Source organism: Canis lupus, chromosome 5 (genome assembly GCF_011100685.1).
Source record: "Canis lupus familiaris isolate Mischka breed German Shepherd chromosome 5, alternate assembly UU_Cfam_GSD_1.0, whole genome shotgun sequence".
Lineage (NCBI taxonomy): Eukaryota > Metazoa > Chordata > Mammalia > Carnivora > Canidae > Canis > Canis lupus.
The window spans coordinates 82,024,017-82,036,764 of record NC_049226.1 but is presented as its reverse complement, the minus strand read 5'-3'; the positions used below and the strand labels follow the sequence as shown (position 1 = coordinate 82,036,764).

The 12,748-nt window shown below is 50.8% G+C and overlaps 1 protein-coding gene across 6 annotated transcripts in view; it reads left to right on the top strand.

The window, feature by feature from the left end:
• Nucleotides 1-11,929, top strand: part of DUS2 (dihydrouridine synthase 2) — a 50,637-nt gene extending 38,708 nt beyond the window's left edge. For 4 of the 6 annotated variants that reach the window (XM_038538531.1, XM_038538534.1, XM_038538533.1 and 1 more), the window contains 10 exons: nucleotides 200-235; nucleotides 811-876; nucleotides 1,060-1,130; nucleotides 3,110-3,196; nucleotides 4,533-4,701; nucleotides 7,016-7,137; nucleotides 8,446-8,595; nucleotides 9,813-9,900; nucleotides 11,055-11,128; nucleotides 11,355-11,929. In XM_038538531.1, the coding sequence (XP_038394459.1) occupies nucleotides 200-235; nucleotides 811-876; nucleotides 1,060-1,130; nucleotides 3,110-3,196; nucleotides 4,533-4,701; nucleotides 7,016-7,137; nucleotides 8,446-8,595; nucleotides 9,813-9,900; nucleotides 11,055-11,128; nucleotides 11,355-11,592 (1,101 nt within the window). In that variant the 3' untranslated portion in view covers nucleotides 11,593-11,929. The remainder of the gene's footprint in view (nucleotides 1-199; nucleotides 236-810; nucleotides 877-1,059; nucleotides 1,131-3,109; nucleotides 3,197-4,532; nucleotides 4,702-7,015; nucleotides 7,138-8,445; nucleotides 8,596-9,812; nucleotides 9,901-11,054; nucleotides 11,129-11,354) is intronic. The other 2 variants (XM_038538535.1, XM_038538532.1) reach the window with 1 other exon arrangement.
• Nucleotides 11,930-12,748: the final 819 nt, after the last annotated feature.

Sequence of the window (12,748 nt, the reverse complement as noted above, 5' to 3'; positions counted from 1 at the left end):
GCGTTATGTTGTACATTATATGCCTAGTACTTAATTGGAAGTTTGTACCTTTTGACCATCTTTCTCTAATTCCCCCTCCCAATACCTCTGGTAACCATAAATTTGGTTTCTTTTTCTAGGAGCTTTGCTTTTTTATTAGCTTCCATGTATAAGCGAGTTCATACCGTATTTGTTTTCTCTGACTTATTTTATTTAGCAGAATGCCTTCAAGGTCCATCCGTGTTTTTTGCAGATGGTAGGATTTCCTTACTTTTTATGGTTGAATAATATAGAGCCTTTTTGAAAATACATATTCCTAAGCCCTGCCTCTAGAGACTCAGGGTAGAATCTAAGATTCTGTGTTTCTTAAGCTCTCCAGATGATTTTTTTTTAAAGATTTTATTTATGAGAGACACAGAGAGAGGCAGAGGCATAGGCGTGGGGAGAAGCAGGCACCCCGTTGGGAGCCCGATGTGGGATCAATCCCAGGACCCTGGGATCGCACCTTGAGCCAAAGGCAGATGCTTAACCACTGAGCCACCCAGGTGTCCCATCTCCAGATGATTCTGATGTTTGCCTGGCAAAAGGTTTACTGTGTTCTTCATAGACATGCATGCAGACCCATTCATTCATTCATTTATCAAATATATGTATACCACAGTATACCAGGCAAGGGGCTTCTGGTGCTGGGGTGCCAGTGTAGGAAAGGAAGGACACATACATGAACATGGACTTGTCCATGCCATGGTGATGCAAAGGTCTGTAGCACAGGTAATTAGTATGAGCAATGTGGTTATTTTTCCAGAAGAGTTTGTGTTTTCCTCTCTGCAGATCCTCAGCACTCTTGTTAAAGGGATACGCAGACCTGTGACCTGCAAGATTCGCATCCTGCCTTCAGTAAGGATGATATGTTACATTTCAAGGTCCACTTTCTCTTGGGATGTTGATTTGGGGGTGGTGGATGATTCTCGAAGAGCTGAATTAGGTTTGGAGGAGAAAGCAGGGCTGAGCCTACTTTGGGAGCTGGCAGCTGTTTCGTGGGTAGCTTCAGTAACCACCCTGGGCTGTCTTCTTCCTCAGCTGGAAGATACCTTGAGCCTTGTGAAGCGGATAGAGAGGACTGGCATCGCTGCCGTCACAGTTCATGGGAGGTGAGTAGTTGCCTATCTAGTGACTGACTTGCAGAGAGATCCTCAGGCATCACCATACCCCAGGTGACAGCCAACTTTTCTACATATGCAGCCTGACTCTGCCTAGCTCTTTAACATCCTGTAAGTCCTGAGGGCAGTCACACCCTTTACAGGCTGGCGTTCCTTGTTTCATTCCCTGAGCACCTTACTGGTGGTAGACACTGCCCTGAGTTTAAAGACACAGACAGAAGGAGAGGAAGACTGAGTTTAAAGATACAAGAGGAAGGAGAAACGCCCATACCTTCAGGATGTGTAAATGGTTGAGATTGAGTGATAGGTTCAGAATTGTACCTTGCAGCCAGGAAGTGGTGGAATTAGAACTCTGACTCTGAATCTCATTTTATTTCCATTACGTTGAGCAATGGCTTCTCCCTTGAATGATCCCAGGCAGATGGCTGTTTTTTTTAAAGGCACTATCTCTTTTGTCTGCCCTTCTTGGATTTCCAGCTGTCACAATGACTGCTTGAAACAGCCCTTGTATCTGTAGCTAATGTGCTCTCTTCTGAGAGCTGTGGTGTTGCTGACAGCTACTTTTGGTTTCCCAGTCAGACTTGCCTCCTGTGTCTAGATATGCTTTTGTATATCCCAGGTCCACAGCCTTTGGCTAGAATGACCTCTCTTCTCTGAGTGTTGTTCCTTTCGGGTTCAGGGGTCTTGTAGGAACAGTCCACATTTTGCTGGTTGTGTCTATTACAGCATTTCAGAGAAGTGAATCCGTAACTCCAACATTTAAGAGAAAAGCAGAGCTGTGCGGGTCAAAGCCAGTAGGGGGCGGTGAAAGGCCACACACATGTACACACATGTTCCTCCCTGTCGCAGCAGGCTGTAGGCTCCTGGTTTGGGCTCCCAGCTCTGCTGCTTGTTGGCTGTGTATCCTTGGACAAATCACTTAACCTCTCTGAGCACCACATTCCCCATTTGGAAATTAATTGGGGAAATTTAATTGGAAATTTCTGCTTTATAGAGTTGTCTTGAGGCTTTTATGAGGTTGTGAATATTTAACCTTGGCACAATGCCTGGCATATGGTATTCTCTGAATAAACACAGCTATTCCTTTTTGCCAGTAGTTGGAAACACCAGGAAGACAGATTTGGGTGAGTTTGAAAAGGGGCCTTCTGGCCATCAAAGCTGTTGAGGATGGGCTAGACTGGCTGCTGGGGGTGTGAAGAGGTGGAGGTGGAAGAGGCTTGAGGTAGTGTGGTTCCTGACCCTTTTGTTGAGGAGTGTACCAGAAGGGATGTGCCCAGGCAAGACCTGTGCAAGGGTTGTCTGGTTGACCATCTCTTTTGCTCGTTCCTGGGCACGACTTAGATCAGTACTCATTTTGTATCCCTAAGACTCACTCATACACAAGAACTTCTTGCAATTGACCTTGGAAGGAGGGGCCCCAGGTTGTTGTCCTGCCTCCCCAGGGCACATTGTGACAACCATGATCTGTGGCCCATCCTGGCTGCTGGGTCTGCCCTGTGCCAGGTGCCTCTCCCCAGGATCAGCTGCCCAACTTGGCCTCAGCATAGGCAGCTGTGTGGGAGTGGCCAGACTGAGGGCAGCAGCTGTTCCCAGTCTCGTGGGGAGGGCAGGACCGGACAGTAGGGGCAGCATTCTTATAGCACTGTCCCTCATCTCTAGCAGAGGTGAAGGGAAGCCAGGGAAAGGCACTGTGACCTTGGGAGCCAGGCCACCCACACCAGCCGTCTGCAGCCATGCCTTACCTGCGGGCCTGCAAGAGCTGAACTTGCTTTCCCAACAGGGGCTTATGCTGCTTTTGTCCCTTCAAACAGAGGTCATGGAGAGACATCCTTTGCAGTCCAGAACACTGTGGTTCATGGCCACATGACTTTGCTGAGGTTCAGCAGGGAGGACAGTAGGGTTTGGCTAAGGTAAACCTGTTCGAACTGTGACATAGCCTCAGCCCTTGGCCCCATCTTTTTATCTCCAAGGAAGCGGGAGGAACGACCTCAGCACCCTGTCAGCTGTGAAGCCATTAAAGCCATTGCTGAAACCGTCTCCATTCCTGTCATAGCCAAGTAAGCCTCTCCTGTTTATCATTTACTGTTTTATGTCCACCTCACTCTGAGAGACTTGAGATAGCCTACAAAAAAGGACTGAGATAGCATTAAAAAATGACCTAAGGGAAAAGGAAAAAAGGGTGGGACAAAAAAATGAGGTTGGGCATGAGGCTGAAAAGTACCTGTTGAGTCCCCTAGCCTATGGTGAGTGGCTGGGGTTGGTGTGCAGCAGGCAGGGCATTCTGATGGATGGGTTGAGGTAAGGAGGGTTCAGGGAACAGGGAGAGTGAGAAGGTGGCCACTGAAGTAGGCCCAGGGGAAAGTGATGTCACACCCAGCGTTAGGTGTGCAGGGTGGAGGGTGAGTAGTCACAAGCCAGAGTGTATAGAGATATGGCTCAGGGGGCATAAGGCAGGTTACAATCCAAAGCATTCTGGGCAGCTATCGGACCAGGAACTGAAATGGGTAGTTGTGAGGTATCAATGACTAGCCCAGAGGCTTAGTAGTAAGACAGTGTCCAGTTGTCATTGGGGAGCTGGCCGTGTGGATCAGTCGGGAGTTCAGTGCAGCCTTGCACCTTAGGATGCACAGAGTCTGATGGCAGGATGGGAACAGAGAGGTTCCAAAGTCCCGAAGCCCTGATGAAAGGCATACCTGACTGGTGGGAAGGAGGGAGGGAAGTAAAGTCGGGGGTGTTAGCCAGGCCTGGTTGTCCCTAGGCCAAGAAGTTGTAGGAGTGGCTTAGAGAGGGTAGGGCTACTCAAGAGCCTGGATACCATTGCTGCTGCTGCCACCTGAGGGTCTTCCTCATAATACTTATAACGCTGTCTCTGGATTGAGATTGTCATTCAACTCCTAATGGAACAGATGCAAACAGAGCTGTTTCCAAGGAGGCCCTTGGGGCCTCAGAGTGGCAGGAAGGGAAATTGCAACCAAACTGGGCCTCCTTTCTTCATCTCTACTGTGTCTGTGGTTTTTGACCTACCCATTAGTCAGTATATAGGTGCCCCAGGCTAGGGGTTTTCCTGTGATCCCAGCATCTACTTACAGACCCATGTCTTCAGATTTGGGCTGGCTTTAGCCACTGTTTAGGATGAGGAGGAAGGAAAGTAAAAATCTCTGGGACATGGTAAGTGCAAGGCCTGGTTCCAGGCTTTTTTACTGTGTTATTTTATTTGGTGTTCCTGACCCCTTAGCGGGGTGTGTATTATGACCTCCAGGCTCTCAAAGTGCTCATAGCTAAAGGATTTGGCCCAAGCCACACAATTAATAAGTAGCAGTTCTGGGAGTTGTCATTTTCTGAAACTGCTGGTATGAGGGTGGGGACACCCCTTACTCCCCTATTGCCTTTCAGTGGAGGATCTCATGACCACATCCAAAAGTATTTGGACATAGAGGACTTTCGACAAGCTACAGCAGCCTCTTCAGTGATGGTTGCCCGAGCCGCCATGTGGAACCCATCCATCTTTCTCAAGGAGGGTTTGCGACCCCTGGAGGAAGTTATGCAGAAGTACATCCGATATGTACGTCTATGTGCTTTTTTCAAAAGAAACATTTCTTACTGTCTGCCACATTCCTGCAAAAAGTGCTTTGGGTGAGCCCCCAGCCCCCAGCAGCCCTGTTGTTCCTCTCCTTTTTTTTTTTTTTTTTTTTATTAGTTCTTGTAACGTAGCATTGGGTTTCCCTGACTGCAACGTGAAGACAGTGTGCTGGGGAGGCGTGCCCCTATCATTACCTCCTCCAAAAGCTTTCTAGGTGTGAGGGTCATAGTAAGGACCCCCGGATTCAGGATGCTACCAGGGCTCAAACATGTGATATCTTTCTCTTTCTCTCTCATTATGCCCCCCCCCCCCGCAACATATACATGTATGCACAATGACAGTGGGATCTGTGTCAGGAAGACATTCATGCCAATGGGTTGGCACTTGAGCAGCCATAGCCAGGAGGAGCCATTGTAACTGTTGTTGAGGACAGATTATCTCTGTAGAGACTTCTCTCTGGTCATGAGTCAGAATCACTTCTAAAACTCTTCTCTTGCTAATTCCCAGAAACCTTTAACCCTTGACTTAGGGACTAGCCTAACTTTAACCCTCTAATTAGGGACTGGCCTTTTCCTCTCACTGAGAATTTGATGGTAGTGCCAAAGGCATTTCCCTCTATAGGAACTTTCTGACCAGTTCATCTGCCCTGTGCATTAGGCACAATCCTGGAATTCTATGACTCTGATTAGCTGTACATGTCTGTAGGCAGAGATACTAGACTTCTAATTCTTCAGTGCATTGGGTCTGAGCAGACAGTCCAGCCCTCATCTTCTTCAATCCTGGAGCTCACACCTTCCTGGGAGAGTCAAGAGCTTCTTAGATCCTCAGACTGCCCATGCCCTCTTCAGTTGTGGCTGCCTGCCATGGCATGTGGGTATCCCCAAGACTGTGCAAGCTGGGGGTGGGGAGGCCCTGAGGCTTCTGTCCAAAAATGGGCGGTTTCTGCCCTAGAGCCTCCCCTGCTTGATGCTACAGCCCTCATCTCCTGGGTTCCTGGTGTCCTGTTGGGCAAGTTGGTGACCACCAAGGCTCCCCAGTACTCTGGGTCAGCCAGAGACAAGGAGGGCTTACTTTAGCCCAGGCCACCTGTGCTAGCTCTTGCAGCTGGCTGGTATGTCTGTAGCAGAGAAGATAGGCTCAGCGCTGATCCCTGGGTAAAAGGTGATATTATCATTCCTACTCAGTCTATCCTTTGGCAGCTCCTCAAGAGCTGTTGTCCTGGAGGAAGGGAGTGGCTTTCAAGCATAGGCAGGGCTGCTTCTGGACCAGCCAGGTGCCTTCTGTCCCAGACAAACTCAGTCAAGGCCTTGCCACTAGCTGGGGCTTACCAATGTATCTCTGCTTTGTCCTTAGCATGTCAGGGCACCTTTCCCAGGCACTGAAGATATAGGCCCAGTTGAAGATATTAGAAGAGTGTAGGCGGCAAGGGCTGGGATGGTGTTCTACAGGGCCAGGGCGCTCTTTTTTTTTTTTAAAGATTTATTTTTATTTATTTATAATAGACATAGAGAGAGAGGCAGAGACACAGGCAGAGGGAGAAGCAGGCTCCATGCTGGGAGCCCGACGCGGGACTTGATCCTGGGACTCCAGGATCGCGCCCTGGGCCAAAGGCAGGCGCGAAACCACTGAGCCACCCCGGGATCCTGGGCCAGGGCACTCTTTACCCACCGCTTTTCTGTCTGCCCCAGCCAGGCGGGCTTCTAGTGTGTATCCCTGTGTAGCCAGCCTGCCTCCCTAAGCCTGCATTTGTCAGGAGTCGTGGTAACAGCTGCACCACACGCTTGTGAGGTTTGTGAAGCTCAATGAGGTGACAAGTCATATGGGAATATGACTGGTGGATTGTGCTGTGCTTTCCCATGCAAGCATATATTGGAGACCGGTCATTTAAGATGTGGGAAAGGAAGGTATTCACTGTGTATAGAAATAGAAGAATCTCGCCCCTGTCCTGGTGCTGCTCCTGCTACATCAGAATTTGACTTGTTCCCCCTCCCTGCCCTGGAAGGGCAGCAGGTCCTCTGTAGTGGCCTGTGGTGGCTGCAGCAGGAGGGGCTCCCTACACACCTAGACTTCCTTCAGGCTGTCTAGTCGAGTGTGCTCCTAATCCTGATCTCGGCTATGACTCTAGAGCTTTGTACTGCTAACTAGAGGAGTAGATGGTCAAGATGGAAGTGGCTTTTCTCAGGGGCTCATATTACCTCAGCTGCAAGCACACCTCTCATGCCCCCTTAAAGCCCCTTTCTCTGCCATCAGGGCATAGCCTGGGCAGCAAGTAGACTCATGCTGGTTCTTCCCTCAGGCTGTACAGTATGAAAACCACTACACCAACACCAAGTACTGCTTGTGCCAGATGCTGCGAGAACAGTTGGAATCACCCCAGGGAAGGTTGCTCCATGCCGCCCAGTCTTCCCAGGAAATTTGGTGAGAGGGGCAATGGCTGTCCTTCATTCCTTGCAGACGTTGCCCGGACTTGACTATGAGCTCTAAGCTGACTATCAGGGACCAGAGATACAGCTTCTGGAAATGGATGTACAGGAGTGGGATGGTGGTACAGTTTCACCTCCCAGAATACGATACTTAACAAAGCTTTGGAGCTTTCCATCCCTGGACTGATCTCATAGCAGAATTTTGGGAACTGGAGTGCCAGTAGGATGGAGGAATGTGGGGGCTGGGCTTGGGAATTCCTGGGGAGCAAAGAGCTTTCACGGTAACAGATCTGTCACACATCAGGCCATCAAGATTCAATGGTCAGGAGAGTTGGGGTTGTAGTATCAAGCCCCTGGCCTGAGCCTGCTCCCACAACCCATTACTCTGCAGTCCGGAAGGCTACCTGCTGGTCCTCTACATTTGGTATAGCTCCAATTCAGGTGGTTGACTTTTGGGGCCCCTCACAGCCTGGCCTACTACCTGTCCCTGTGGCTCCCTATTTGTCCATATCCCCAGCTCCATACTTGTGCTCATACTGGGTCTTCTGCCTGAATGCTCTTTCCTCCTTGCTGTTTCCTCCTCCTCAAAGAAACTTTCCTAAACCACACTTGAGCCCACGCACCCATCCTCACGAATATTCTTCAGCCCTCCAAATGCTTTCTAGAAGGGCAAAGAGTTGCCAGAACTCTCTTCCTAACCCCAGGCTTGTGCTGTTGGTGCTGGCCCTACCCCATAGAGCCTAACCAGCTTGACGCGGGTGTCTTGTGAACTCAAGGGAAAGAATGTAACACTGTAGTTCTGGGTGGTACCTCAGTTTAGGCTAGGTCTAACTGCTTGTGTGCTTGTGGCTGGGGCAGGAAGTGGGGAACCACTTAGTGGTCGTGGCCTCTGTCTCTTCCTCCCTTGGGCCCACATGAGGATGAGGCTGTGTAAAACCCAGGTGCTTGTTCAGTGTAGGTCAGTTCACTTACTGTTGGCTGGGGACACTTGCTTGTATTTTCTTCTTTGGAAGAGAGGCTGGGCTTAGGTGGTAGAGGTGACCTTTCACTCAGCCTACTCTCTAGTGTCCACCCTCAGAGGCTCACATTCACTTTTTGCCAGTCCAGGCTGATCCCAGGGGTAGGTAGTGGCACCTTCTGATGGCTAGGTTTTGGTGGTGCTTGCATGCGTGTGCATGTGTGTGTGTGTGGAGGGGGGAGGGCAGAAGGCATATCTCATTGGTGAGTCCCTGGGCTCTTGCAGTAGTTTCCTGGATGCTGGCTCCACTAAGGGGTCTTTTCTGCTCTGCTTGTCCTTCCATAGTGAGGCCTTTGGCCTTGGTGCCTTCTACGAGGAGACGACACGAGAGCTAAATGCCCGGCGGGCTGAGCTCTTGGCTAGGACCCCAGAGGCTGCACGGGAGCCAGTTGAAGATACCTCAGGTGTCATTAAGATGGCTGTCAAGTTTGACCGGTAGGTCTCCAGCTGGGCCAGAGCCACTGCCCTCAACTGGCAGTGTACATGGTTGGCTTCTGTACATGGTTAATGCTAAGTTTAGGGACCCCAAGTCTTCTTGATTGGGATACTTATTCTTATTTTTCAGCATCTCCAAGAAGGCACTTTGAGGAAGATGGTCCCTGAAAGCCCAGGCAGCACTGTCAGGGATGTGCATGTTGTCCCACGATGACAAAACTTCACCTTTTCTTAGATCCACCCCATCCCACAACTCAGGGTGGGAGGGCTTGTCTCCTGTTCCTGAAAGTCTGTACATTTTTCCTGGTCCCAAACAGCTAGGTGCCTCCAAGGCATTGGGACCTTTGCCCTCATCTGGCTGTGCAACCTCTGCCCATACCCACTGGCCCATACCAGCCCTGTGGTACCCTTTCTAGTCAGAAGTAGCCCATGATGATTATTGCTCTCAGAGTGTGACTCAGCTTTGAGGGAGGTCCTTATCCTTGTCTTCTGCCATCTAGGATCTGAGCCTTTCCCAGGTCCCCAGGCCCATACCAGGAGCCAGTCTTGTCTAGCAAGGGCTTGGGAGGAGAGGACTATGGGCACAGCTGTAGGGCAGTCTGGGGAGAGCTTCTGGTGGGAAGTTGGAATATAGAGCCTTCTACCCTGTCACCCTGTCACAATCCAACTCTGACTCTGAAATAAGAGTACACTGAGTTCAAGGCAGAAACATCATCCTAATACTCAGGGGACATAATAAGGGTGGATACTGAGCTAGATCTGAGACCATCATGCAGCCACCCATGTTCCCAACCCCCACTCACTCCCTTCTGTCTTGTCTTGAGAGGCAAACTGAACTTTGTTTCCTTTTTTTTTTTTAAGTAGGTGCCACAGTGAGTGTGGAGCCCCATGGGGGCCTTGAACTCACAACCCTGAGATCAAGACATGAACTGAGATTGAGTCAGACATTTAACTAACTGAGCCACACAAGAGCCCCTGTACTGTCATTTCTGGCTGTGGAAGGCTGTTTTCTAGGCTAGAGTTCAGAGTGTTGGGAGTTCACTTCATATCCCAATTCCCTAAGCATGCTGAAGCCCATCTTCCTATTAGGTAGAATCCAGGCCACACACGACTGGTGGGACAGAAATGGGAGCTCAGGGGAATAAGTACAGGAGTTCTAAGACAACAGCCTGGTGGTGATGGTAGGTGAGCCTTACTCCTTTCCCTCCTTGCCCCAGGAGAGCATACTCACCCCAGATCACCCCCAAGATGTGCCTGCTGGAATGGTGCCGGAAGGAGAAGTTGGCGCAGCCTGTGTATGACACGGTGAGTTCCTAGCTGTGGCCTGCCCCGCATTCAGTTCTATAGTGCTCCCACTGTTGGTGCCATCACCCCCAACACACCCATAGTTCGTACCCTGAATTCCAGACTGCTTGACTGCAGCCTGGCTTTGCCCTCCAGGGGCATGCAGTGGTTGCTGGTGGCCGGACCAGTTGCTGATATGATAGTCCCTTCCCTATGACAGCGGGCCCGTTGTCTAATTCTGGCCACTTTCATAAACTGAACTTGAGACCTATGTAAGGGGCCACTGGGGCCAGTCTCTGCCAGTGGTGTTTCTTAAATAAGAGTGACTGCTCTGGAAAGGACTAGTTGGCTCACTTAGGAAGGATGCTCAAACCTAAGAGTTAGGCAGGCATGTTTTTAGACCAGGCTTCAGCCAATGGGGCACAGAATTGGGCCCCAGACTTGAGGCTCCTTGGTGGAAACTTTAAAACAGTCTTGCTTCACCTTCTTTGGTCTCTATGACCATGTGTTATTAAGGCTGCTCTGTCTCTTCTAGACTGGCCTTCAATCTCTGATCTCCAAGCTTACACCTTTCAGAACTTGTGTCCTCCTCTTCCAGAGTGACTTTTCCAGAATAAATCTGACTTCTGCCTCCTTGAAAAGTCCTCATCCTCTCCCTAGTGCCTTTTGGATCAAGTCCTAGCACCTCAGCACAGAGCACAAAGCTCCCTTTTTGCCTTTCTGCTTCATGTCTCATCCACTCAGCTCTTTGTCCAGCCCTATCACCTGGTCGCTCTGCCAAGTGTACCTTTTCTGCCCCATCCTTGTCCCCTCTCACCCCTTTGCCATCTGGTAATTCCTTCTCATTTTTGGTGACCTGGCCCATCCAGATGTCAGTAGGATCCGGATCCATAGTCACATGCAGCTCAGGGCTCTGATGGCCCTTTGCTTAGGTACATGATTGAACTCCTGACACACTGGAATGTCATTGCTTATGTCTCTGCCTTTCTTCCTTGGCAGATGCACCAGGCACTTCTGCTGGGGAGGAGCATGTGATATGGGTAGCTTTCATTTATCTTATGTGGAAAGTACTTCCCTTTTTCTGTCTTCCACGTGGTCCCTGCAGGTGAGCCCCAGGGCTCATTTCTTTTGCCCCCAAGGAGCCATCCCTGTTTCCTTTGCTCTCTTTGCACCAGGTTCAGCGCCCCCTGGATCGCCTCTTCTGCTCTGTTGTGACTGTTGCTGAGCAAAAGTACCAGTCCACCTTGTGGTGAGTTTCCTCATCATTGGGTTTGGGGCTTGGGATGAGGGGCCTGGCTGAGGAGGGTTTGGGGAGGATGGCATACCTGGCTAGTGGCATCCTGGGCGATGACCCCTTGCCTCAGTTTTGTCAGAATCTTTGGCAAGGGTGTATAAAGTCAGGCCTTCCCTGCTTCCAGTCCTGCAACCAGCCCGCCTGCCTACCTGCCTTATTGCCCCATGCCTTGTCTGCCCAGGGACAAGTCTAAGAAGTTGGCGGAGCAGGCTGCGGCCATCGTCTGTTTGCGGAGCCGCGGCCTCCCTGAGGGTCGGCTGGGTGAAGAGAACCCCTCCTGGCACAAGCGCAAGCGGGAGGCCCCTGACCAAGACCCTGGGGGTCCTGGAGCTCAGGAGCACGCAGTGCCTGGGGAGCTGTGCAAGAAGCTCTTTGTGGCCTTGGGAAGTGGTGAAGAGAGCCCTCTGGAAGGCTGGTGACCATTGTCCCTACCTTGGTCACTCACTTCAGAAGCCTGGCCATAAGATGTCTGTGGGTATGAACCAGATGCCACTGGACAATTCTCTGTTCCTGACAGGAGTTAGGAGGTCCTTACCTGGGCCATCAGCCTGGAGCACTGGCTAAAGGGTGCCTAAGGTGTATATCTCCTTTGGTGGGTTTGAGGAGCAAGGCCAAGTTCCCAGTGACTTCAGTATTTTCTTTGAAAACGGGAGCTTTTCATGTGGTACCCCCTCAACCTGACATTGCTACAGTGCAATAAAGATACCCCCACCCTTACCCATGGCTGGCTGCTCTAGCCCTGCGCATCTTCACACACATACTCATGGCCTGGCATATTTTTTTTTACTCCCACCCTTTATGCACAGCTGGAGCTTCCTAAAAATACCCCTACCCATCCTTCCTCTGGGTGGAAGTGGGGGATGAGGTATCACTTTAACGCTCGCAGGACTTGGGCTGAGCCAGGAAGGCCCAAGAAGCCCATTCTACTGATGGCAAACCTGAGGTACTGCCTATCAGTTGACTTTCATGATGAGAGGTATTATAGAATCTGGGGAACAATTAGGGTATCTGGTGCTCCAGTGAGGGACCATCTCAGGTGAGGGGGAGGTTCCTGGGCTTGACCCCCAGCTGGCTGGAGCTCAGACCTGATGAAGTGTCTGCTCCAGACGGGGAACATTGAGCGTATGTGTTGTTGATGCCAGCAGCTTGGGGCCCTGACAATTGCCCACCCACTCCACTGCCTGCCACCAGCCCCCACTATCCCTTGGGCCGGAAGGAAGTGGCAGATTCTCTTTAATTTCCTCTTGGCAGTGAGAAGCAAACAAACGGCTACCACATCTCCTGGGGCCTCCCCCTCTTACTGGGAGGGGCGTTCTGACCAAAGGTCCCTGCCCTGCACCACCCCCGCTTCCTCCACTGTAAACACACTACTTCTCCTCCCCTTTTCCAAGTTCTGTGGGGAGGGGCATTCCCCTCTAGGACAAGGCCGATTCTCCCTTAGGCCTAGGGTCTGGCCTCACGGCCATTTGGCAGCCCCTGGCCCTATGGCCTGAGTCAAAGTTCAGGCAGGTGAGGCCTCTCAGTCCTGGAGTTGCCCCTCCCTGCACACTTGTTCTGTATGCAGATAAGGATACC